Raw genomic sequence first — 24,092 nt, forward strand, 5'->3', positions numbered from 1 at the left:
TATTCTCTTTTCTTTAATTTTTTTTTACCATTTTTTTTTTGAAGGCACTGGCTACGATTACCCGTAAAAAGTAACAATAAGAAATAATTATTGTTACTTCCGAGACTAATAGCCAAAATGTATTTCCGGACAGGGACCAGATTTCATAGGGATAATCGTAGCGAGTGCCATTCTGGAAACACCATCATTACCCCCATTAACGGTTTCGTACTATAATCGCATAATTTCTCAATTCTCATCTCGCCTTATACAATTCCCAATATCTTTCTTTCACACGATCATCCAAGTTTTCCAAAATTCAACATTTTGCTGTATGATCAAAAAACATTCTTCTCGAATAAAAAAAAAATTAAAAAAAATAGAGCTCAGTTTGTATACTTTAAAGAAATTTTATCCAATTGTTCAACACCAATATTGTTAGAACTGAAGGAATACTTTTCTTTTCAAAGGTCATACAATCCATTCATATCATGAGAAACTCAGATGATATGAAGGCATTTATTTAGTAAGCAAGGTTTAATCATCTGAACATTAAACAATTACTAAAACAGAAAATGTGCTGCATAAAATTTGCTGTAGTACACCCCAGTTGTGCAGTCAATTTTTTAGCCCCCCCCCCCCTTTTCCAACAGGTAAAACATGTTTCCATTCACCCCAGTTGTGCAGTCAATGTTTTAGCCCCCCCCAGTATAAGTATGAAAAAAAAAATGAACACTCCTACCCCCCCCCCCCCCCCTTTTCCAACTGGTAAAACATGTTTCTTACCTTTTTAAATGGAACACCGTATGCAGTTAAGACGAAATGAGGACACACCATTCTCAACTGAGAACAGAGATATAAAAAAATCCAAAAGGCATTTTAAAACAAATGAAGTAAATGCCATAAGAGATCATAAGACAAAGTAACTACGTTGTACTTGACGGACAGACACATGCATATGTGGTGGAGTTCATCTAGTTTTTTTCCTGTTTTCTTATGTCACACTGTTAATGTTGTTAAACAAAAAGGTTTGATGAATTGATACGACATTGCTAAAAATGTGTTAAATATTATTATAATGTGGCAGTGGCTTAAATATGGACCATTCATTGAACTGTCATTGAACTTCAAAACAAAAGCACGTGGATTACTATTTTTAGCAGCAATATTATTTAACCTCCGGTTTTCGCATTGCATTGTGGGAACAGTATTATGAGAATGGAAACTGTCCAACTCTACAAGTGATCTTCGAACGCAAATTGCTGCAAAACAAAAGACATGGCAACGACAGAAAATGTCGAAGCGTCCTCTACGGAAGCAGAGACAGTCACAATCGAGCTGAAGGATGGTTAGTAAGATCGAAATTAGACACAAAACGAGCAACAATAATGGTGTTGTCACAGTTGTGGTTGTCATCTATAAACGAACATCAATATGTACAAAGTATTCGTGGGCGGACGATCTGCAGTAATTTCCGTTCTATAAATTGAATGCAAATGTTATTTTTATTGTAGTAAAAGCTTTACATGTGCTTTTCACTGATTTGTAACTGAATAAAAGTACACCGTTTATGACCTCCCAAATCTATATAAACCTGTCAAAATTCCGATAATTTAAACAGATTTAAAGTGAAAGCACCTGTCTTATACCTTCACTCTTTGAAAATGAATGAAAAAATTATTAATTAAATAGTAAAGTTGTATTATCGATATTATTAGGTTGTTAAATCTAGAGATTTTCCAATAATTGTTGCAAAAAATTTCTTCCTGAATTAAGAAACATTTTCCATGAAATAATTCTCAAATTTCAGTTTATCAAAGGGAAAAGAATCTAGATTGAAGTTTATATAAGATAAAACAAATATATTTGAAGAATTACTACATTTAAAAAAAGCTTCTCAATGCATTTTAGTGATGACCTGATTGATAAAACTGATAACGATATTTTCTAAACAGGATATTATTTTGATGTTACAGTTTGAATTTTAATCTAACTGATTAAAAATTAGATTTAAGGACTCTTGAACATATGTTTTCCAGTTGAAAATATTCATGTCCCTATTATGTTATATACTTTTTACATCATAGTACCCTGAAAATGGATTTGTTTAAATATATCCATTTGATTATTCATAAAAAATATTATTGCCCTGTTCAACTTTATGAATATCATACTTAGACAGAGAAGTGTATGCAAATTAGCTTTGTAGAGGATATCAGGCATTTCAAGTTTTGAAGAATAACTGATGATATGCAAATGACCATTTCTAAAGAATCTACTGGTTAATCCTTAGATCTGCAAATTTTGGGAGAAATGGGAGGTAATCAACATCCTTCATGTTGTTAAAAATGCACATCCACCATGATCATGATAGATTAAAGAAAAGTATAGGCATCACAATGAAGTAATTGTTGTCAAACAAAACAAAATCAAAATAAGAAATCGAACTATTCCAATAGAAAAATATCAGATCATTATCTAAAGTTTTGTTTTTGGAAATATTCAGCTTCAGCAATGTTTAAACTTTTCTAGATCAGGGGACCAAAATACCTGTTACAGGGTGCTCACTAAGCTGAGTCTTGGAGTCATGAAAGTTAAACTGGCTCCCCATTTTCTAAATTGATGAGTTCAAGGCTTAACCAAGATCCTATGTTCTGTTTCTAGATTACAAAAAAGAATAATCTGTATTTTACAGCCAATTCCAATGAGTGTGTAGCTAAAGGTAGAATCTTTGGTTAGCTTCCTTGCTAGCTCAACCATGAAATCATTATTAGGTAAGGCACATCCAGCCTTAAGATTGGGAGGAGCAAAGCCACAAACAAAGCACCATTTTATCATCCAATGAAAACATTTATATCAATGGCCTGTTTATTATTTATAATATATGTATGTTTCATACAAAGGTTTACCTAGACTACTTTGCAAATAAAATTTCATTTCTTAGTCTTTGATTGAATTAAAAAATCTTTTTATTACAATAAATTAGAAGCGGAATAACGTTTTTTTTTTTAAATATTTACGATGTGAATAGGCAGTTTAGTTAATTAGTGTCTTTAGGTGCATGCAAAAAAAACATTGTTATGGTCTTGGTGTCTTTTCTTCATATATTTGCATAGTTTTTAGAACTAAAATCTTCTATATTCACACAGAAAAGAAAAAAAATACCATACTACTTAATATCATGCACGGTTGCATTTGTGGACCTTTTATTTAGTTAAAAATGCAACGAAAAAAAACAGCAAACAACTGCAGTCTGGAATTGAAAATATTGCAGAGTTTATGAACATCCACTTGGTCCGTTAACATTACCTTACTTATTAGTTTTAGATAAATAATGCAGCCATGAAGAACAATTTTTATGTCTACTTCAGTTTTAATCTGACCTAGATTGAATGATCAGGTCATATGTACTTTTGGACACCTTCCAATCTTTTTTACCTGTCCGGGTGTCTTTTAAACATATGTGTATGTGTAAAAGCGAATACGGTCAGCACTTGTCAATCATATCCAACTACATTTTATTAACTTGATGTAACATATTCAACAGACAAGTTAAATATATTATTATTTGTAATGTCTGACGAAGTGAACTTATGGCCAAGTTTAAATATTGCAGAAAATAATTATAAACTAAATTAAAAGAAATAGAAATTAAATTGTTGCATTATTTTATACACCCTTTAATTATTTATAAAAAAATGGTTATTATAATTGATGTAAATTATAGTGTAAATGTGTTTAATGAAGCACGTAATGCAAATCATGACATGCATGAGTGATTTTCCAGTCAGCTACTAGGATAAAAAAAATCAATAACAGTTTTGTTCAAATGATTTGTATTCACAAACAGAAGCAAAAACAAACTAGTGCTTTCAAATACATTGTATCAGTCATTTAGATGTTGCTTTTCAAATGGTAGCATTTAAAATATCACTTCTCAGTATGGTTTCAAAACAGAAAATTATTCAGTTACATAGCTGTGCAGAAATTAACTACCAAACAGGTAATATGTAATTTCAAGTTTTTTTTAAAGCTGAATATATATGTAAAGTGAGCATATTTTCCACCAAGTTTTATAGCTCTGCCTTAATGAGGCTGGAGTATATATATTGATGCACCTATCTGTCAGTTCGTCACTCTTTTTATTTCTGGATGATAAGCAAACTACTACTTGACCAAATCTTTTGGAATTTAAACACAATGTGATGAGCTATATAATACTGTCAGTTTTGTAAGCTTTGGCTTTAATGTTTAAAGACTTATGCCCCTTATTATCATAACTTTATAGGTCTTTTTGCTCTCCAGATGATAACAAGGGGGTGCCCCTTGACAAAATCTTGTTAAGTTTTAACAAAATGGCATGTTGGTTTTTTCGTTTTAATTGTTTTGCAGTTTGGTAATAAAATGGCATGTTGGTTTTTTCGTTTTAATTGTTTTGCAGTTTGATAATGTTAGGGCCTTTCATAGGTGACTATGCAGTTTAGGTTTAGCTCATTGTTGAGAGCTGTATGGCCATGATTTACTACCAAAAATAGTCAAAATATGTTTTGAGGCATAAAAAATTAGGACAGGTAGGTAAACTCTAAACACAAGTAGTATTTTTTTGTGTGACTGGTTGCTATTTGGATAAATTAAAGGAATGACTGTAATATTTTTTCTGTCTACGAAGAAATCACATTAAAAATGTGGTGCACACTGAATAACCAGCGTAGCGGGTTATTTAAAAGTGTGCACCACATTTTTAGGTTATTTCAAATAGACAGAAAAAATATTACAGTCATTCCTTATAATTTAATTTTAAATTCCATTTTTAAGGAGTAAATTTTGAAAAAAACGTTGGTGACGTCACGGTCACATGACAAAATTATGTCTATGAGCTGATAGACAAAACACTCAGCCAATCAGAAGACATGTTACATCCAAAATTATTTGCATATATATTAAGAAGCAGCTATACACAGACAAGTTCTGCAATAAAATAAAATAATTTCACATTTCTTTAAAGTACCATTTATTGTAGTTCAAATATTTTTTTTGCATTTCCAGTGAACATGACAGGCCAGGGAAAAGTTGCAATGGCAGATTTTGAATTGTTAAAAGTTTTAGGAACAGGAGGTAAGTAGTAAATATTGAGACACACATTCAGCAGATATTAGAATTATATATGTGTATATTTTTGTATGATTTGCTTATCTGCAAAAACTTGATTGTGATTGGTCCTTTTATAATTTCTTTCCTTGATTTTCATGTTGATAGATCATGTTGCTGGAAACTTTATCCATTTCACTGTGATATATGCTTGCACAATACACATGAATGGAATGCTGGAGTTTCTTGAAAGGTAAAATTTACAGGAAAAAATAAATGTTTGGGATGAGAATTTTAAAGGATGAAAACATTTTTCCTTAAAATTATTGATGTGTAAACTTGGCCAATGCACTCACAAACTTTACACAAATGTCTTTTAGACTTTTTCGGTTTGTGAATACACAAGCTTTTTGACTTTTATTTAGTGTGTGAGTGCATTGGCCCAGTTTACACATATTAAAATTACATGTAGGAAAAATGCGTAATAAATGTGTTATAAATAAAAAACAATATTCACATCATCTTGTGAGTAAATTTGGTCATAAGTGTAACTTGTTGATGGGTTTGTAGTTACATATAACATGTATAATCACTTACAATACAATACAATAAAAGGTTAACAAAAAGATATCTTAGTCATGAATTACATTCTAAGGCCACACCAATTTGATTAATAGTTCTTTGGATTTTTGTGCTGTTTTGGAGATATTGACTTTTCAATAAAAAAAAAAAATGACTGCTTCCGCAAATTTTTGGTCTGCATGCTGCTCCAAAATTAGTTTCTCCTTGAAATTTTGTTTTCACAGTTTTAAAAACACGTGTAATAAATCGATTTGTAAATAAAAAGTCAAAATTTGAGATGCCAACATGCAGTTGTGTCAGCTCATTGCGGTGGACAAGTAGTTATTGAACACACAGTTATCCGAAATGCTTCTCGTTTTACCTTTAAAGACCTGTTCTAGGATGCAAAAATAAGAAATCTTTCGTTCGATGACCACAAACATCAATATTTGTTAGAACCATTGTCACCCCCGATCATTCCCATGAACTTTTTAAAAAGTCACAGAAGTATTTGATGTTGATGAAACCCCATATACCCTTGTTAGTCTTTTGGCATGCAAGCAAAACACTTTGTTGGGAGGAATTTAAAGAGTTCCAACGAGACCAAGGTGATGCCGTATTGTGATTGGCATGCTCATAATAATTAGGGGTGTAATTGGTTCAACCACTTCTAGTTAAGCTAAAGAGTTTTAAATGCATTACAGCTTTAAGGAGCAAAAGGAAAGAGTATTTTGCTCAGTAAGAAAAATGCATGTGAGTTGGGTGACAGGTATTTTAAGGGAATATTTTAATACATTTGGATCTACATGTACAGCAATACAACTATCTTAGTCAGGATGTTGTTTTAGAACAAAGCAAGAAATATTCACCTCACTCATTATTTTGATCCTAAATATGCATAAATAGTTCCAACCGGATGTCAAGCAGCCAATAAATAAAGGCAACAGTAGTATACCGCTATTCAATAGTCATAAATCGATTAAGCAAAAACAAATCTGGGTAACAAACTAAAATCGAGGGAAACACATCTATAACAACTATAACAAAAAAACAACGGAACAACAGAAAAACTGAACTACAACAATAAACAATCATTATCATATAATGAAAACTATCAAATATCTTTCAGGTGCATTTTTGTCGAGCCTGCGACTTTTGTCGCAGAAAGCTCGACATAGGGATAGTGATCCGGCTACGGCGGCGGCGGCGGCGTTAGCTAACTTCTTAAATGCTTTATATTTTAGAAGGTGGAAGGTCTGGATGCTTCATACTTTGTATATGGATGCCTCATGTTACGAAGTTTCCGTCAGTCACATGTCCAATGTCCTTGACCTCATTTTCATGGTTCAGTGACTACTTGAAAAAAAAGTTAAGATTTTTTGTAATGTTAAATTCTCTCTTATTATAAGTAATAGGATAACTATATTTGGTATGTGCGTACCTTACAAGGTCCTCATGCCCGTCAGACAGTTTTCACTTGACCTCAACCTCATTTCATGGATCAGTGAACAAGGTTAAGTTTTCGTGGTCAAGTCCATATCTCAGATACTATAAGCAATAGGTCTAGTATATTTGGTGTATGGAAGGACTGTAAGGTGTACATGTCCAACTGGCAGGTGCCATCTGACCTTGACCTCATTTTCATGGTTCAGTGGTTATAGTTAAGTTTTTGTGTTTTGGTCTGTTTTTCTTATACTGTATGCAATAGGTCTACTATATTTGGTGTATGGAATGATTGTAAGGTGTACATGTCTAGCTGGCAGGTGTCATCTGACCTTGACCTCATTTTCATGGTTCAGTGGTCAAAGTTAAGTTTTTGAGTTTTGGTCTTTTTTTCTAATACTGCATGCAATAGGTCTACTATATTTGGTGTATGGAATGATTGTAAGGTGTACATGTCTAGCTGGCAGGTGTCATCTGACCTTGACCTCATTTTCATGGTTCAGTGGTCAAAGTTAAGTTTTTGAGTTTTGGTCTTTTTTTCTAATACTGCATGCAATAGGTCTACTATATTTGGTGTATGGAATGATTGTAAGGTGTACATGTCTAGCTGGCAGGTGTCATCTGACCTTGACCTCATTTTCATGGTTCAGTGGTCAAAGTTAAGTTTTTGAGTTTTGGTCTTTTTTTCTAATACTATATGCAATAGTTCAACTATATTTGGTGTATGGAAATATTTTATGATCTATATGTCAATCACGCAGGCTTTATTTGACCTTGACCTCATTTTCAAGGTTCATTGCTCAGTGTTAAGTTTTTGTGTTTTGGTCTGTTTTTCTTAAACTATAAGCAATAGGTCAACTATATTTGTTGTATGGAAGAATTGTTAGCTGTACATGCCTGCCTAGCATGGTTCATCTGACCTTGACCTCATTTTCATGGTTCATTGGTCAATGTTTAGTTTACTTGGTTAATGTTAAGTTTATGTGACAGTTGTAATAAAGCTTTATATTTAGGACTATCAACATAATATCAATGATTAGTAAAGAAGGCGAGACATTTCAGCGTGTGCACTCTTGTTTTGGATACATACACATATTTTAATTTTATTCAAAATGTGTCATTTAGTTACCTAACTAACATAATTCCTCTTGTAAAACTGCATCTGCTATGCTTCCTAAATATATATAGGGATTTAAATGAAAATTCACATAGACAAAGCTTACTTGAAGAAAATAACCAAAATTAACTAAACCACAGTCAGACAAGAAAGTCGGATATGGTACAGGCACCAATAAATCAAATTATATGCATTAGAGCATCTGTTGCTCCTTGTTTTTCCATGAAATAACACAGTTATTACATGTACATAAATTGTACAACTTCTAAATCACACATTTTAAAAAAACAATTATACCGCTCGCCTCAAAAAAACTCATTTTCAAGAAATATATAAAAACAAAAAAATTTCGCTCTCTTACACCATATTTTTTGTAGCTTTTGTCCAAAGAACTATTAATCAAATTGGTGTGGCCTAGTCTTCAATTTTGATAATGTGAATAAATCAAGGTGAGACAAACAGACTCTTTAGAGCCTTTAGTTTTCTAAGTTTGTAGATAGTTTCTAAATTGGGAATTGGACAGCACTGAAAAAAAGAAATAATGGATATCGGGCAAAAGTTTTATGTTTGTGCTTTTAGGACCTTCTATTAGACAATAAAACAATAAATTTTCAACAAATATGAGAAAAATCATGACTAATCTATCAATATTGCATGTAAACTATGCTCTAAATTTTTGTTTAGCTTATGGGAAGGTGTTTTTGGTTAGAAAAATAGGCGGTAAAGACGACAACAAGCTGTATGCAATGAAAGTTTTAAAGAAGGCAGCCATAGTACAGAAAACAAAAACAACAGAACATACTCGTACAGAAAGACAGGTGTTAGAGGCTATCAGGGAATCACCATTTCTAGTCAAACTCCATTATGCATTCCAAACTGAAGCTAAGCTGCACCTTATACTAGGTAAGTGCAGATGTACAGTACACACAAGGATATTTTGTTTAAAATCACTCTGGTTGGTGATGAGTGAATAACAGTGAAACAGGGTGAATGCAGGTGATTTTTTGTGAAATGAGTCGCTGTTATATAATACTGAAGGAATATACCCAGATATATTTCAGAATAAAAAATCCACAAACAACTGCAATCATTGTGAAAAATCACAACCTAAAGAGATTTTAAACTGAATCAACTTGTATGTACTCACTATTTTTGCCCCCCAAGGGTGACTGGGGAATAGAAATATGGTCACCATTGGTCTTCCTCCGACCGGCAGTAAAACCCTCGCCAAAGTGGGGCGTCCGTTATGGCTGTGCAGGATGTACAAATTTGCAGCCAAGTCCGGTCAGAATGGGGACGTTAAATCTGATGCCTCGTGTAAAGAGAATGCCACGCTCTTTGCACGTTAAGAACCCTTGCAACAACTCTTTGAGGAGTCCGTAGGTGACCTGTTGCAAGGCTAAATTTCTGTCCTTATCCAATATACCCTCATTTCCCGTGGCAGTCTAAATTTCTCGGACCTTAATCCCGGACTCCCCTATTACAGAACCTACCTATGGAATTTATTGTTAATTTGTTCTCGTCCTGAATATGCATGAAATATTTGCCACTGGATGTTAAGCAACCAACAATCAATCAATCACTATTGTTGTGTAGAGTATGTAAAAGTTTCACCACGAGTGGGTTGACCGTTATGGAATATCCGTTTCACAGATAACAGTGGATATGTTCCAATTGGCGTAACTACAATCCGTCCCCTTTTCCCGAATGTGACCTACCGAATTAGACTTATAATTGGATTTGTACTAACATGAGCAACGCGACAGGTGCCACATGTGAAGCAGGATCTGCTTACCCTTTCGGAGCACCTGAGATCAACCCAGTTTTTGGTGGGGTTCAGGTTGCTCAGTCTTTAGTTTTCTATGTTGTGTTTTGTGTACTGTTGTTTGTCTGTTTGTCTTTTTATTTTTTTAGCCATGGCATTGTCAGTTTATTTTCTACTAGTTTGAATGTCCCTTTGGTATCTTTCGCCTCTCTTTATCAACAGGATATGTTGAGAATAATTATGCAATTTGAATTTTTTATCACTCAGCCATTCAGAGGATGGGACTGGAAAAAAGGACCACATATTACTATAAAATTTGGAATTGTAGAAAAAAGTAGACTCTGTCAAATTTGAGGATATAATGTCCATTTGTGTCATGATATCCTTATACTACATGCCACAAAATTAAAGAGGATACACTGAGTGAGTGACAACTGCTATGATTTGAAGGAGTTGGACCTGAAGATTAAATAGGTGCAAATAGACTTATTGCTATTTTGGAATTTGTAACACTTGACTCGAGAGGTTGCGACACTTGAATTGTTGACATCATACAACAGTAACTTTTGCATTGTTTCTTCAGACATTTTCTCTTATGACGTCAAGATTTTACGGTATTGTCTAAGGTGGCTAGTAACACCAGGCAAATAGCGATAAGGTGTATAGAATCATTTTAGCAAATCTGCCATATCAGACATTTCATCTCAGAATAATCTCCCAGATGAGCTACAAAACAGGTGAACACAATAGGATTGTGATGTTCCTTATTGCCCTGTTAACTGGTGAAGATAAATTGAACATTGATATGGTTGATAATAATTACCTGGAGCATAATAATTACCTGGAGCACATTAATTACCTGGAGCATAATGAAAATGTTCAGTTGTAGTGTAATGAAGTTACTTTATAATTGAAAAGGTGACTGTGATTGATTTGATCAGTTGTGGAAACAATCACTTATTTACTCTATTTCAGATTATGTTAGTGGTGGTGAATTGTTTACACATTTAAATTCAAATGAACAGTTTGAGGAGAAAGATGTAAGGGTTTACATAGGAGAAATTACTTTGGCATTGGAAACATTACACAAGGTAAGTGGATATACGTTGATTGCTTAACATTCATTGATTATATTCAAGATTACCCTTCTAAAAGTCAATTGCTAACCAAAAACTAATAACTTGCATAGTTGATAAGCTTAATTTTAAGTTTACTTTCAAAACATGTAGATATAAAGTTTTTAGACTAACACAAAATCTACACAACAAAAATCCTCTTTACTTGCCTTAGTTTACAAAATAATTAAGGTTCAGTAGATTTATAAATAGATTATTATGTAAATTGCATTCTGACTTTGTGTATAATTTATGTTTGTGTATTTCAGCTTGGAATTATCTACAGAGATATAAAGCTTGAGAACATTTTACTAGATTCCTCTGGTCATATTGTACTCACAGATTTTGGTCTCAGTAAAGAATTTTTACCAACAGATAAGGTATACCACCTTAAACATGATAAAATTTCAGCAGACCACTAATGGGAAGTCATCTGCTTCATAACTGATTTGTATATTGTATGGTGTATTGATTATTATATTTAGCAGCAACGTTCCCCCTTTGTTGTTATAGATTGTTTCATTTTGATATTAATCTTTCCTTGAAATTATGCAATATTGTGACAATAGAAAGTATGGTTTATTTATTATATTTTTTTCTGGGAAATGCAACACTTGCAATTTCTGGTTACATGACTATTGATTATCTGAAAGACTATAAGTTATCACAATTTATTTGCATATAAGTCAGAGGGCAAAAGCAGAATAAGGTCAAACATGACCATTGATAAACAGAGATATAAAAAACAAAAGAATCTATAATAACCAAAGCAAAAAAATTGTGTATATCATAAAATTCAAGGGCAGTTATCTGCATGAATTAAGTCTTCATTATTATTTTTTGAGTACCACAGAGCATTTCCTTTTGTGGTACTATAGTAATACTATAATAAACAAAATTATTTGCATCAAAAACAAAACAATCCATTAAAACCAAACCAAAAATTTTGTTTAATCTTAAGATCTGCATAAATTAAGTCTTCATAAGTTGTTGGTTTTTTTTTCAGTACCACAGAGCATTTTCCTTTTGTGGCACTATAGAATACATGGCTCCTGAGGTTGTTGAAGGCAGCAGTGGAGGGCATGATTTTGTAAGTTTTCAATCTACGTGTGTGAAATCCTTAAGATTTCAGAATTTTAAATAATAGTATTTTGTGGTTGTTTAGATATATATAATGAAAAATACAACATGTTAATTTTTAGGTAAAAGAAATCAGGAAAAAAGTATGTTAGCTTTTCAAGAAGCATTTATATTTAGGTTCATGAAGCAATTTAAAAAATGATGGATGTTTCTTTAGATCAACCTGAAGACAAAAAGATGTACAATAAAAAGGCATTCTTACTCACCTGGTATTGCTTGAACTACCTTGAGAATTACTAAATCATAGTCTCTCAGAATCAAGAATCTTAAACTTTAGTTGTACAGTAATATACACATTTTGTTTGCAGGCTGTAGATTGGTGGTCTCTAGGAGTCTTGACCTATGAACTTTTAACTGGTGCTTCACCTTTCACAGTAGAAGGAGAAAGAAATACACAGTCAGAAGTATCAAGGTGATTTATATTTTTCTGTTACTAAGTAGCTTTCACTACCATTACTATGCTTGTTCATATGTGAAAAGTGACTTCTTGTCACCCATTAATGATGTGTTAAATAAATAACCTAATGATTTCATTTTCCTTTTTAGGAGAATTTTAAAAGCAAGTCCTCCAATACCAAAGTCATTTTCTCCCGAAGCCAAAGACTTTATACTTAAACTTCTAACTAAAGATCCACATGACAGACTTGGATCTAGAGGAGCTGCAGAAGTTAAGAAACACAAGTTTTTTAAGGTTTGTATAATGTGTCTTGTAATCTATTATTATATTCAAAGTGCCAAAGGAAATATTCTACTGACAGTATTAAAAATTGGGGTTTTTAGACAATGAAATATATTAAGGCAAATAAAGTTTTGACTTAAAATGCTAGAATTTTGTAAACTCTTTTTAGATCTTTTGAAGTTCCAAAGCCAGTGAGATTTTTATTTTCAGATTGTGAATGATACTCACTAAACATTCCTCATTCAGAGCACATATATATCTAGCAATGATAACATAGAAAATAGAAATCAGATGGTAGATTTTTTAAATGTTTAAAGTAGTTAAGTCATGTAAAATATCCATCGTATAGTTTCAATAATGAATAGAATAATGATTTCATTTTGAAAGTGTTTTTTAATCTCTAAACAGTTTCATAAGTATGAGTGACTGTACTTTTAGACTCTAAATTGGAATGAACTGGCCCGTGGAAATGCACCAGCTCCATTTGTTCCAAAAATACAGCATGAATTAGATGTTAGGAACTTTGCCACAGAATTTACCAACATGATACCTGCAGATTCACCAGCTATTGTTCCTAATAATGCAGAGAGAATATTTAAGGTAGGTGAATAGCAAAAATTTTATATACCAATGGTCCAATTTGTTCCCAAAATAAACAGAAAAAAACCTGATATTTATATATTAAGATAAACTTTGTATCAATAACACATAAATGAATAGAAAATAACTTAATCTTATATTCAGTGATCAATGGCTGCTTAATGTCCCAAGTAAAAATATTACATGTGTATTCATGTGATTTATTTGGACTCGAGCCCATGATATTGTTGTCTTGGTGGCCAAGTGGTCTAAGTAGTCAAACTGCTGTATAACTAACATGTCAACGCTGAGGTTGTGAGTTTGAATTCTGCATGTGGCTAGTACACTTGACTCCAATCTTAATTGATTAGGATTGTCTTTTTTCCTACTGGAGGTCAGTGGTTCTCTCTGGGTACTCTGGCTTCCTCTACCAATAAAAACTGACTGCAACGAAATAGCACAATAGTGCTGAAAGGGGTGTTAAACACTAATCAATCAATTGTTTTAAAAGAAAAACCTGACCTATTGTTTCTTGAAATCTTTGGCAAGATGTATTAAACAAACAGAATTGTTTGCCTAAGGACTATATTTTAGAGATTTTTGTCGAGCCTGTGACTTCTGTCGCAGAAACTTGACATATGGATAGTGATCGGCGGCTGCGGCATTAACTAACTTCTAAAAAGCTTAATATTTCAGAAAGTAGAAGACCTGGATGCTTCATACTTTGTATATATAGATGCCTTAGGATATGAAGTTTACGTCTGTCATATGTCTATAGTCCTTGACCTCATTTTCATGGTTCAGTGACTACTTGAAAAAAAAGTTAAGATTTTTTGTAATGTTAATTTCTCTCTTATGAGTAAAAAGATAACTATATTCGGTATGTGCGTACCTTGCAAGGTCCTCATGCCTGTCAGACAATTTTCATTGACCTGGACCTCATTTCATGGATCAGTGAACAAGGTTAAGTTTTCGTGGTCAAGTCCACATCTCAGATACTATAACCAATAGGTCTTCTATATTTGGCGTATGTAATGATTGTAAGGCATACATGTCCAACTGGCAGGTGTCATCTGACCTTGACCTAATTTTCATGGTTCAGTGGTAAAACTTAAGTTTTTGTGTTTTGGTCTGTTTTTTATGGCCCCGCCATAGTGGAGGGGGCATTAAGTTTTACCCTTGTCCATCTGTACGTCCGTCCATACGTACGTCCCGAAATTGGTTTCCTTTCTCTTACTTTAGTTTGCCTTACCCAAATGTTATGAAACTTGTACACAATGCTTATTACCACAAAATACAGATCAAGTTTGAATTTGGGTGGTGTCACTATTACTTTTCTAGAGTTATGCCCCTTCCATTTTCTAATTTAAATTTGTCTCAACCAAATGTTATGAAACTTATACTCAATGCTTATTACGACAAAACTCAGATCAAGTAAGGATTTGTGTAGCGTTACTTTTACCGTTCTTGAGTTATGTCCCTTTACAACGTTAGATGCAAGCGGGGGCATCATCTGTGTCCAATGGACATATTCCCCATTTTATTTTCTAATACTGTTTGCAATCATGCAATGGGTCAACTATATTTGGTGTTTGGAAATATTTTACAATATACATGTCAGTCTGGCAGTTTTATTTGACCTTGACCTCATTTTCACAATTCATTTCTCAATGATAAGTTTTTATACGACCGCAAAAAATTTTTGCGGTCGTATATTGGTATGACGTTGGCGTCGTCCGGCGTCGTCCGAAAACACATTGGTTTTCGCACTCTAACTTTAGTTTAAGTGAATGGATCTCTATGAAATTTTACCATAAGGTTCAATACCACAAAAGGAAGGTTGGGATTAATTTTGGGGGTTATGGTACCAACATTTAAGGAATAAGGGGCTAAAAAGGGGCCAAAAATAAGCATTTTTGTAACTTCCAGACATAACTTGTGTGTTAGTGTATGGATCTCTCTGACATTGTACCACAAGGTTCCATATCACACAGGGAATGCTGGGATTAATTTTGGGGGTAATTGCCTCAAAATATTAGGAATTAGGGGCCAAAAAAGGGGCAAAAAACAAGCATTTTTTTAGTTTCATGACAATAACTTGTGTGTAAGTGTATGGATCTTTCTGAAATTGTACTACAAGGTTCCATATCACAAAGGGAAAGCTGGAATTGAGTTTGGGGGTAATTGCCCAAAACGTTTAGGAATAAGGGGCCAAAAAGGGGCCAAAAATAAGCATTTTTCTAGTTTCCAGACAATAACTTGTGTTCAAGTGTAAGGATCTCTCTGAAATTGTACCACAAGGTTCCATATCACACAGGGAATGCTGGGATTGATTTTGGGGGTAATTGCCCAAAACGTTTAGGAATAAGGGGCCAAAAATAAGCATTTTTCTAGTTTCCAGACAATAACTTGTGTTCAAGTGTATGGATCTCTCTGAAATTGTACTGCAAGGTACCATACCACAAAGGGAAGGCTGGGATTGAGTTTGGGGGTGATGAATCATAAGGGGGTTCAAAAAATTGGGGGGGGGGGGGGGATTTTTTTTTTTTTCCTTTTTTTTTTCTTTTTTAAATTTTCCATTTTAAGTTGGTTATTTCTGTTTTATATTTAAAAGCAAATAATAACGATATGGTAGGAGATACACACCAAACAGGATGTGTAAATTATTATAAAATAAGTATTGTGCAATAGCAAGAAATTTTCAATTGCACAGTATTGCACAATAGCAAGAAATCTTCAATTGCACAGTATTGCACAATAGCAAGAAATCTTCAATTGCACAGTATTGTGCAATAGCAAGAAATATCCAATAGCACAATATTGCGCAATAGCAAGAAATTGTCAATTGTACAGTATTGCGCAATAGCAAGAAATATGCAATTGCACAGTATTGTACAAAAGAAGATACTTCGTATAAATTGCTTATTTCTTGACCAATTTCAATGGGGTTTTATTCTTGAATTCTTGGGGTTCTTTAATATGCTGATTCTAACCGTGTATTAAGTTTTTGGATTTTGGGCCCCGTTTTTAAATTGGTCCACATTGAGGTCCAAAGGGTCCAAAATTAAACTTTTGTTTGATTTCATCAAAAATTGAATTATTGGGGTTCTTTGATATGCCGAATCTAACCGTGTATTTAGATTCTTAATTTTTGGTTCTGTTTTCAAATTGGTCTACATTAAGGTCCAAAGGGTCCAAAATTAAACTTAGTTTGATTTTAACAAAAATGAATTCTTAGGATTCTTTGATATGCTGAATCTAAACATGTATTTAGATTTTTGATTATGGGCCCAGTTTTCAAGTTGGTCCAAATCGGGGTCCAAAATTAAACTTTGTTTGATTTCAACAAAAATTGAATATATGGGGTTCTTTGATATGCTGAATCTAACCATGTATTTAGATTTTTGATTTTTGGGCCCCATTATCAACTTTGTCCACATTGAGGTCAAAAGGGTCCAAAATTAAACTTTGTTTGATTTCATCAAAAATTGAATTCTTGGGGTTCTTTGATATGCTGAATCTAACCATGTATTTAGATTTTGGATATTGGACCATAATAGTTGAATGTCCAATTTAAAATTTTTAAGTTCTTAGACCACATTCATTCTGTGTCAGAAACCTATGCTGTGTCAAATATTTAATCACAATCCAAATTCAGAGCTGTATCAAGCTTGAATGTTGTGTCCAAACTTGCCCCAACTGTTCAGGGTTCGACCTCTGCGGTCGTATCAAGCTGCGCCCTGCGGAGCATTTTATTGTGTTTTGGTCTGTTTTTCTTACACTTTAAGCAATAGGTCAACTATATTTGGTGTATGGAATGATTGTAAGGTGTATATTGTCTGGCAGGTATCATCTGATCTTGACCTCATTTTCATGGTTCATTGGTCAATGTTCAGTTTTCCTGGTTAACTTTGTTTTTTAGATACTATAAGCAATAGGTCAACCATATTTGATGCATGGAATGATTTTAAGGTGTACATGTCTGTCTGACAGGGTTCATCTGAACTTGACCTCATTTTTATGGTTCATTGGTCAATATAAAATTTCCATGGTTAGGTCTGTTTCTTTTATACTATGAGCAATAGGTCGTCTATATTTGGTGTATGGAATGATTGTATTAAAGGTGTACATGTATTTCCGGCTTGGTTTATGACCTCATTTTCTTGGATCAAAAATGTTAATGTGACACTTGTAGTCAAACTTTATATTTAGGACTATCAACATAAAATCAATGGTCAGGATAGCAAGCGAGACATTTCAGCATATGCACTCTTGTTTATTTTCAGGGTTATTCGTATGTAGCACCATCTATAATATTCAGTGATAACACAATCAGTTCAGATTTACTGTGCAAAGGGAAGGAAAATCAGCCCAGTGAAGGACATATAGTATATGCCAACCATTTTAAAGTAAGTTATTAGTGGTTTTACCATTGTAAGTAAGTAATTAATGGATTTATTTCTACACAAAAAATTTCTATGAATTTTGAAGAAATATTTAAAGGTTTATAAAATATGAAACAAAAATTGTTTAATTGTCATCACAATTAGAACTTAAAAGACAAGTCTAAATTTTGATGCTATGCATCCACAAAATTTACAGTATTTTGTAGTAGATATTACATAGAGGGAACCTGGAGCATTTCTATAAACTGGAGTTGACAAGAAGACCAAAGAGTTTTTATTTTCTCAGGAAACAATACATTTATTTTTCATAAGAATTTATCTATAAATAAAAATTTATCAAGAAATATAAAAGTCTCAGTGCATGCCATATTTCCTAAGTTTTAAAAAATTAATCGAGAGATATACAAACCATTTTCACTGCATGTTTATAATGACGTTAAGCACAGTACTCCAAATTTATCTAACTAAAGAAAAGCAGTATCTCTTATAAGACTAAAACATTAATTCATATTCCTTGGCCAATACAATAAGATATTGATGTTTTGTAGAGTTCACCATTTTTCCAGAAATATGAAATTGATTTGTCTGGTAAACCGCTAGGAGATGGGAGCTTTTCAGTTTGCAGGTAAAATACTTTTATGTTTTTGTAGTAATGATTACAATTGACAAAAATTAGAAATCTGAATACAAACATCAAACATTTTGTCATTTCCAAATTCCTTAAAAAAATACAGTGAGGATAAGTACAATGAACAAAAGTGTGGAGGGGCAAATCATTTGTCTTTGAACTATCAAAATGTGGTTTTAGTTTCAATAATGACATGGCAGACTGAATTAAAACAATTTAGGAATTATAATTCCTTCAGGCTTAACAATTGTAAATTATAAGTCATTTTGGAATTAGAGATGACCATCAGTGGGGTGCTTACACTGCATATAAAATGTTTTTCAAGGAACACTTAGAACTTTCTTAAGAGCCTTCAATTTTTTTGGCCATAAACATTTGATGTGAGCTCGAAGAACTCACAGAGCTTCAGAAGTTTCAAATGAATGCCTGTACGTTTAAGAGTGGTCTTTATTTCATACAAAATTTTTGGGGATGCAAATGCCTTCCATATCATCCAAATTTGAATCATGACTACAGCACTGGCTACATTGCAGAAGGTATCATAGAAATTTGTTCCATAGTAAAAGATGTTTGTAAACTAAAACAGTAATAGTTTGTGAAAACTTTGTATCTATACTTGCAGGAAATGCCTTCAAAAGGACACCAACACACAGTATGCAGTAAAAATAGTAACAAAACGTATTGATTGTACTAGAGAGGTCACAATCCTTAAACACTGTCAAGGTCACCCAAATATAGTCACTATAATGGATGTGTTCAGTGATGAGGTAATGTTATATTAAAAGACTTTGAATTGTATTCTTTTGATATAACTGACTTTTGACTCTGGAGTATATAATTTTTACAGGTTACCTACTTTATGGAGGACATTCTGGTACTCGGTCAAGTAAGAGCAATTAAAAGAAGAAAAATTAAGCTTACAACCTGTGCAATTTGGGGAAAACATTTATTGTTTTATGTTTTCTATACATGACAAAACCATATGAAAACAGTTCAAGGATGAAAGTGAAGGATTTGGAGGTCTGGCCTCATCCAAATTTCCTATGATTTACAAAAATTACAAGTAGTGGCTATTCCAAAAGTAATTATATTAGGGGTTGGGGGTTGTTGTAAAATTTGTTTTTCCCAAAAGACCCTCAGCCATACAATTTTAATTAGAAATTTTATACAGAATTGTGTGAAAAGATGTTTCAAACCCCACTACCTCTATAGTTTTAATATAAGGTGCCTTTCAACCCCTAACTGCCATACAATTAGATCCGAAAGGCCCAGAAAAAATGAAATAAAAAATGGGATAAATTATAATTTTCTTCATATTTTGGACAAGCGGTTAATATCATTCTGACTGACTTTGAACCTGTTAAACTTTTTTTTCAGTTACACACATATATTGTAATGGAGTTGTTAAAAGGAGGAGAATTATTAAACAGATTAAGAAAGAAAAAGAATTTTACAGAGCCTGAGGCCAGTGAAATTATGTTTAAACTTGTGCAAGCTGTTAGTTTTATGCATTCAAAAGGAGTTGTACATAGAGACCTTAAACCAGAGGTAAGATTAGTTGTATTATTACTATGGAGGTGTTGAACGTCCTTTACTACTCATGAGGATCTCACAGTCTGCCAAAAAATTAATTGTGATACATTTGATGCTATGTCATGTTGAGATATACTTCAAAAATTTATTTGGTGCCCATTTATTTTTTCCTCAGACTAAGCAGTATTTTACAACATTTTTATGATTTATCAGGACCTATTCAATTGTATTTGTGAACCATTAATTGAAGTGTTCAATGAAATACAAATTACTTGAGGCTTGTACGCAGAATTTGTGGAAACCATAAAATCAATTTTTCCTCAACCAATGAAAATTTTGACCAGTATAATAAATGAATCAGCAGTATATCTGAGACAACAATCTACAAGTTAACTGGAAAATTACCCTTATCAAAGGACAGGGATTTGGTTGTATATCTTTATTTTGATATTACTGTAAGATGTACAATGATGTGCCAGAGATTTGCACATTTAAGCAAGTTCAAGGTGGCCAATTGTATTATCTAAAGATATACGCTTTGATTATATGAAGAGGTGTGGAAATATCAAAATTTCTCACTTGTCCAAGGACTAATACTATACAAAAATCTACTAGCCAAGCTATTTTACTTTTCCCTACTGGTTGTGCTATTACAGAAATAACTTGTCAGAGACAAGTAGTTCGAACATATTTACTTGTCTGGGAGATTTTAGGACAAACAGGAAAAGTTGGGCATGGTATTGCCACATTCCCAAAAATCCTTGGTCTTGGAAGATTTTGTAAATAAGATTTTTCTGTAAATATAAATGTGGCATAATTTTTTCCAGATGAGTGATTCAGGCTTTAGTTCAATTTTGTCCTTGGAAAAATGTACGTCTGCTACAGAAATGCTAATGTTATAAGTTACAGTTTATTGATTAATTTCCATATCAACAAATAAGTCTTAAAATTTCAAAGTTTAGTAAGCAACTTTTATTATTCTCATCTTTATGAATAATCTTATCATTTCAAAACGTACTTCAAAAAATGAATTGTTGTTTTTGCTTGTAGAATTTAATATTTCAAGATGACACAGATAATGCAGAAATAAAGATAGTAGATTTTGGTTTTGCACGATTTTATAAACCTGAGATGCAGAAATTGGAGACCCCGTGTTTCACTCTGCCATATGCAGCACCAGAAGTTTTGAAAACATGGACAACAAAAGATGGTTATACTCAATCGTGTGACTTGTGGAGTCTGGGTGTTATTCTTGTGAGTAGCCTTATGATCAGTCATGTGACTTTTGGAGTCTTGGTTTCATTCTTGTGAGTAACCTTTTGATTACCTTCTTTTGGTGTGTATAAAACACACTCCTGCATAGTATGCACCCCCTTTTTCACCCTTGAAACTTGAGAAAAAAAGTTTCTTTTTATGCATTCTTATGAGTAGCCTAATTATCAATCATGTGATTTATGTAGTCTTGGTTTCATTCTTGTTAGTAACCTTCTGATTATTCATGTGAATTATGTTGTCTAGAATTTAGTTTTTTTTATACCCCTGATTTGAATGATACTTGTTTACCTATGTTTGTCTGTTCAATGTAGTTTCTGTTGTATTTCTCAGGAAAGTCAAATTAGAGCTTTCTGAAATTTGGTAGCCAGCTTCCTGTTAGCATGCTTTACCATGTGATGCATTTTCAGATGCATTGTTCATCTACTTCATGTTAATTGATATTGATATATCCTAATGCATAAGGGCTATGTATGAAATTTTCATTGAAATTCTCTTAGAAACTTTCAATCATAGATTCCTGAAATTTTGTATCAAGCTTTATATTAGCAAGCTATACTGATTGGTGCATTTATAATCCATTGTATAACAACTTCCTGTTACTAAATAATTATTCGATATTATGATAAGAGTAATATCTCACAGTTCAAATTGTTTATTTATGGGTTTTATCAGTTTAGTAAAAGATATCATGGAAACTAATATTAACTGTTAATAAGAAGGTCTGGATGGGGGTTCCTTCATTTCTTTATTCTTTGATTTTTATACCATTTTTCTCTTTTCTTTATTTATTTTGCTCATTAATCTCTATTCTTTATTTTTTAGCCTTTTATTCTGCACTTTTTCCCATTATTCTCCAATCTGTAAACTCCATGCAGACCCTCTTAACAAGTAAATTTATATTTTTCAGTACACCATGTTATCGGGAACAGTGCCATTTCAGACATACAAAAATGAAGACAGTGCTGAATCCATCATGAAGAGAATAAAGGGGGGACAGTTTGATTTCTCCACACCAGAATGGAAAGATGTTTCAGAACAAGCTAAAGATCTCATTCAAGGTCAGAATTATAAAATGTAACTTTTTAAAGAAGTTTGAAAAATGCAAGAATTAAAAGTTCAAAATTTTTGATAGATAGGTTGCACTTCTGTAAATATAGACAATGCAATTTCCCATAGGAACTCCTTATACGGCTAAAACTGTATCACATTTACTATGAAGTTTCGTAAAAAATTATATCTTAGAATGGAAAGCTCTTATGCACGACTAAGGTCAAAATATAGGGCTGTGCAGCATATTTTCAACATTTATATGACCCGAACTTCTAAGATTTTAAACTAATACTAAAAAGTAAAATAACAAAAATACCAAACTCCAAGGAAAATTCAAATCAGAAAGTCCCTTATCAAATGGCAAAATTTAAAGCTCAAACACATCAAACGAATGGAAAACAACTGTCATATTCTGTACTACCCCTCCCTTCACTTTGGGTCTTCCTCAGAATTCAATTTAGCCACTATCCATGTGTATTTATACTGGTAACATTCCAAAGTTATGTCTCTACGAGATGAAACATAAAGATCATATCCGGGAACCAGTAGGTAAACAAAACAAAATATCTATGAATATTATATATCTGCCCAAAAGAGGCGTGGTTTGTGAAACAGCTTTATTTACAAAGTGCAACCTATAGACAGTTTCATATGTCAATAGGGTGCATATGCCAAAATTACAACTCATATTTACTAGTACTTCAGTAGTATTTATAGAAGTACTGATACTGGCCCTTATAACTCTGAGAACAATGACAGACTACAGAGCTATCATCCTCCTTTGATTTGATTAAGGTGTAATACCACCAAATCATAGTACGTCACATCCGGTTGCATACGAAAATAGGTCGGAAAAAAATATTCCCTTGAATTTGACAGTTGTAGGTAATTGATCCTACATTTCATTGCAGTAAAACATTTCTGGGTCATAAACATATAACTTGGGTATTTCAAAGCACCATTATTTTTTTATTTGGGGTTTCTATAGAATATTTTGGAAACTTGAGGTTACATGGTTACTAAAGCTTGTACACAGGTTAAAAAAGGGGGAAAATTTGATTGGTTAACTTCCAGTGATGGTTATTTTCTTATATGCAATGAAATGTTATGTGAAATTTTTTCTATAGTACTGGACAGGATAAAACTTTACTCATGCCAAGTATTTCTTTATTTGAAACAAAGATAAATTCTGCACAATTTTTTGAAAAGTGCAAATTTAACAAAGACTAATAGGGGGAAATCAATGGTGGTATTACACCTATTTAATATGGGAAGCTGTACATGCACCTTTGACCTTGTGAGTACTCTCATGTGTTTAAATTTCTTGCTATTTAAGTGAAATATTACAAATAATGAAATATTCTGAGTGGATTGAGTCTCCAAAACACATTTTATGAGAAAATTTCCTTGAAATAGGACTTTACCATGAATATTAATTAGTTGACAGAACAAGCCATACTTAGAGTTTTTGGGGAGCTTTTTCTCCTTATTTCTTATATTCTGCTATACCAGAAAATTTTTCCTAAGAAATACTTTAAAAACTATATAGTTTTAAGTAAATGAAATTATTTTTAAAGCAGTAACAACAAATTATTCACCAAAAGAGAAGCTTTTTATGTCACTCTATGGAACGCGGTGTAAATTTAAATTTTACGTAAGGACTTATTGAAACCTCCTTGGAGACAGTAAACTTTTATACGGATAGTTCATTCAGCTTGAATACTTCAATTAATC

At 32.7% G+C, this 24,092-nt stretch overlaps 1 protein-coding gene across 1 annotated transcript in view; it reads left to right on the forward strand.

Annotated features, from left to right (window-relative positions):
* The first annotated feature begins 1,181 nt into the window (after window positions 1-1,181).
* The window catches only part of LOC127738749 (ribosomal protein S6 kinase alpha-5-like), a 33,395-nt gene continuing 10,484 nt past the window's right edge, over window positions 1,182-24,092 (forward strand). Inside the window, exons 1-15 of the mRNA XM_052250094.1 lie at window positions 1,182-1,327; window positions 5,026-5,094; window positions 8,873-9,091; window positions 10,929-11,044; window positions 11,338-11,448; window positions 12,075-12,158; window positions 12,517-12,620; window positions 12,755-12,899; window positions 13,326-13,487; window positions 17,753-17,875; window positions 18,421-18,497; window positions 19,123-19,267; window positions 19,878-20,048; window positions 21,084-21,287; window positions 22,216-22,366. Of these exons, the coding sequence (XP_052106054.1) occupies window positions 1,258-1,327; window positions 5,026-5,094; window positions 8,873-9,091; window positions 10,929-11,044; window positions 11,338-11,448; window positions 12,075-12,158; window positions 12,517-12,620; window positions 12,755-12,899; window positions 13,326-13,487; window positions 17,753-17,875; window positions 18,421-18,497; window positions 19,123-19,267; window positions 19,878-20,048; window positions 21,084-21,287; window positions 22,216-22,366 (1,951 nt within the window). The 5' untranslated portion in view covers window positions 1,182-1,257. The remainder of the gene's footprint in view (window positions 1,328-5,025; window positions 5,095-8,872; window positions 9,092-10,928; window positions 11,045-11,337; window positions 11,449-12,074; window positions 12,159-12,516; window positions 12,621-12,754; window positions 12,900-13,325; window positions 13,488-17,752; window positions 17,876-18,420; window positions 18,498-19,122; window positions 19,268-19,877; window positions 20,049-21,083; window positions 21,288-22,215; window positions 22,367-24,092) is intronic.

Source organism: Mytilus californianus, unplaced genomic scaffold (assembly GCF_021869535.1).
Source record: "Mytilus californianus isolate M0D057914Y unplaced genomic scaffold, xbMytCali1.0.p SCAF_4, whole genome shotgun sequence".
Classification (NCBI taxonomy): domain Eukaryota; kingdom Metazoa; phylum Mollusca; class Bivalvia; order Mytilida; family Mytilidae; genus Mytilus; species Mytilus californianus.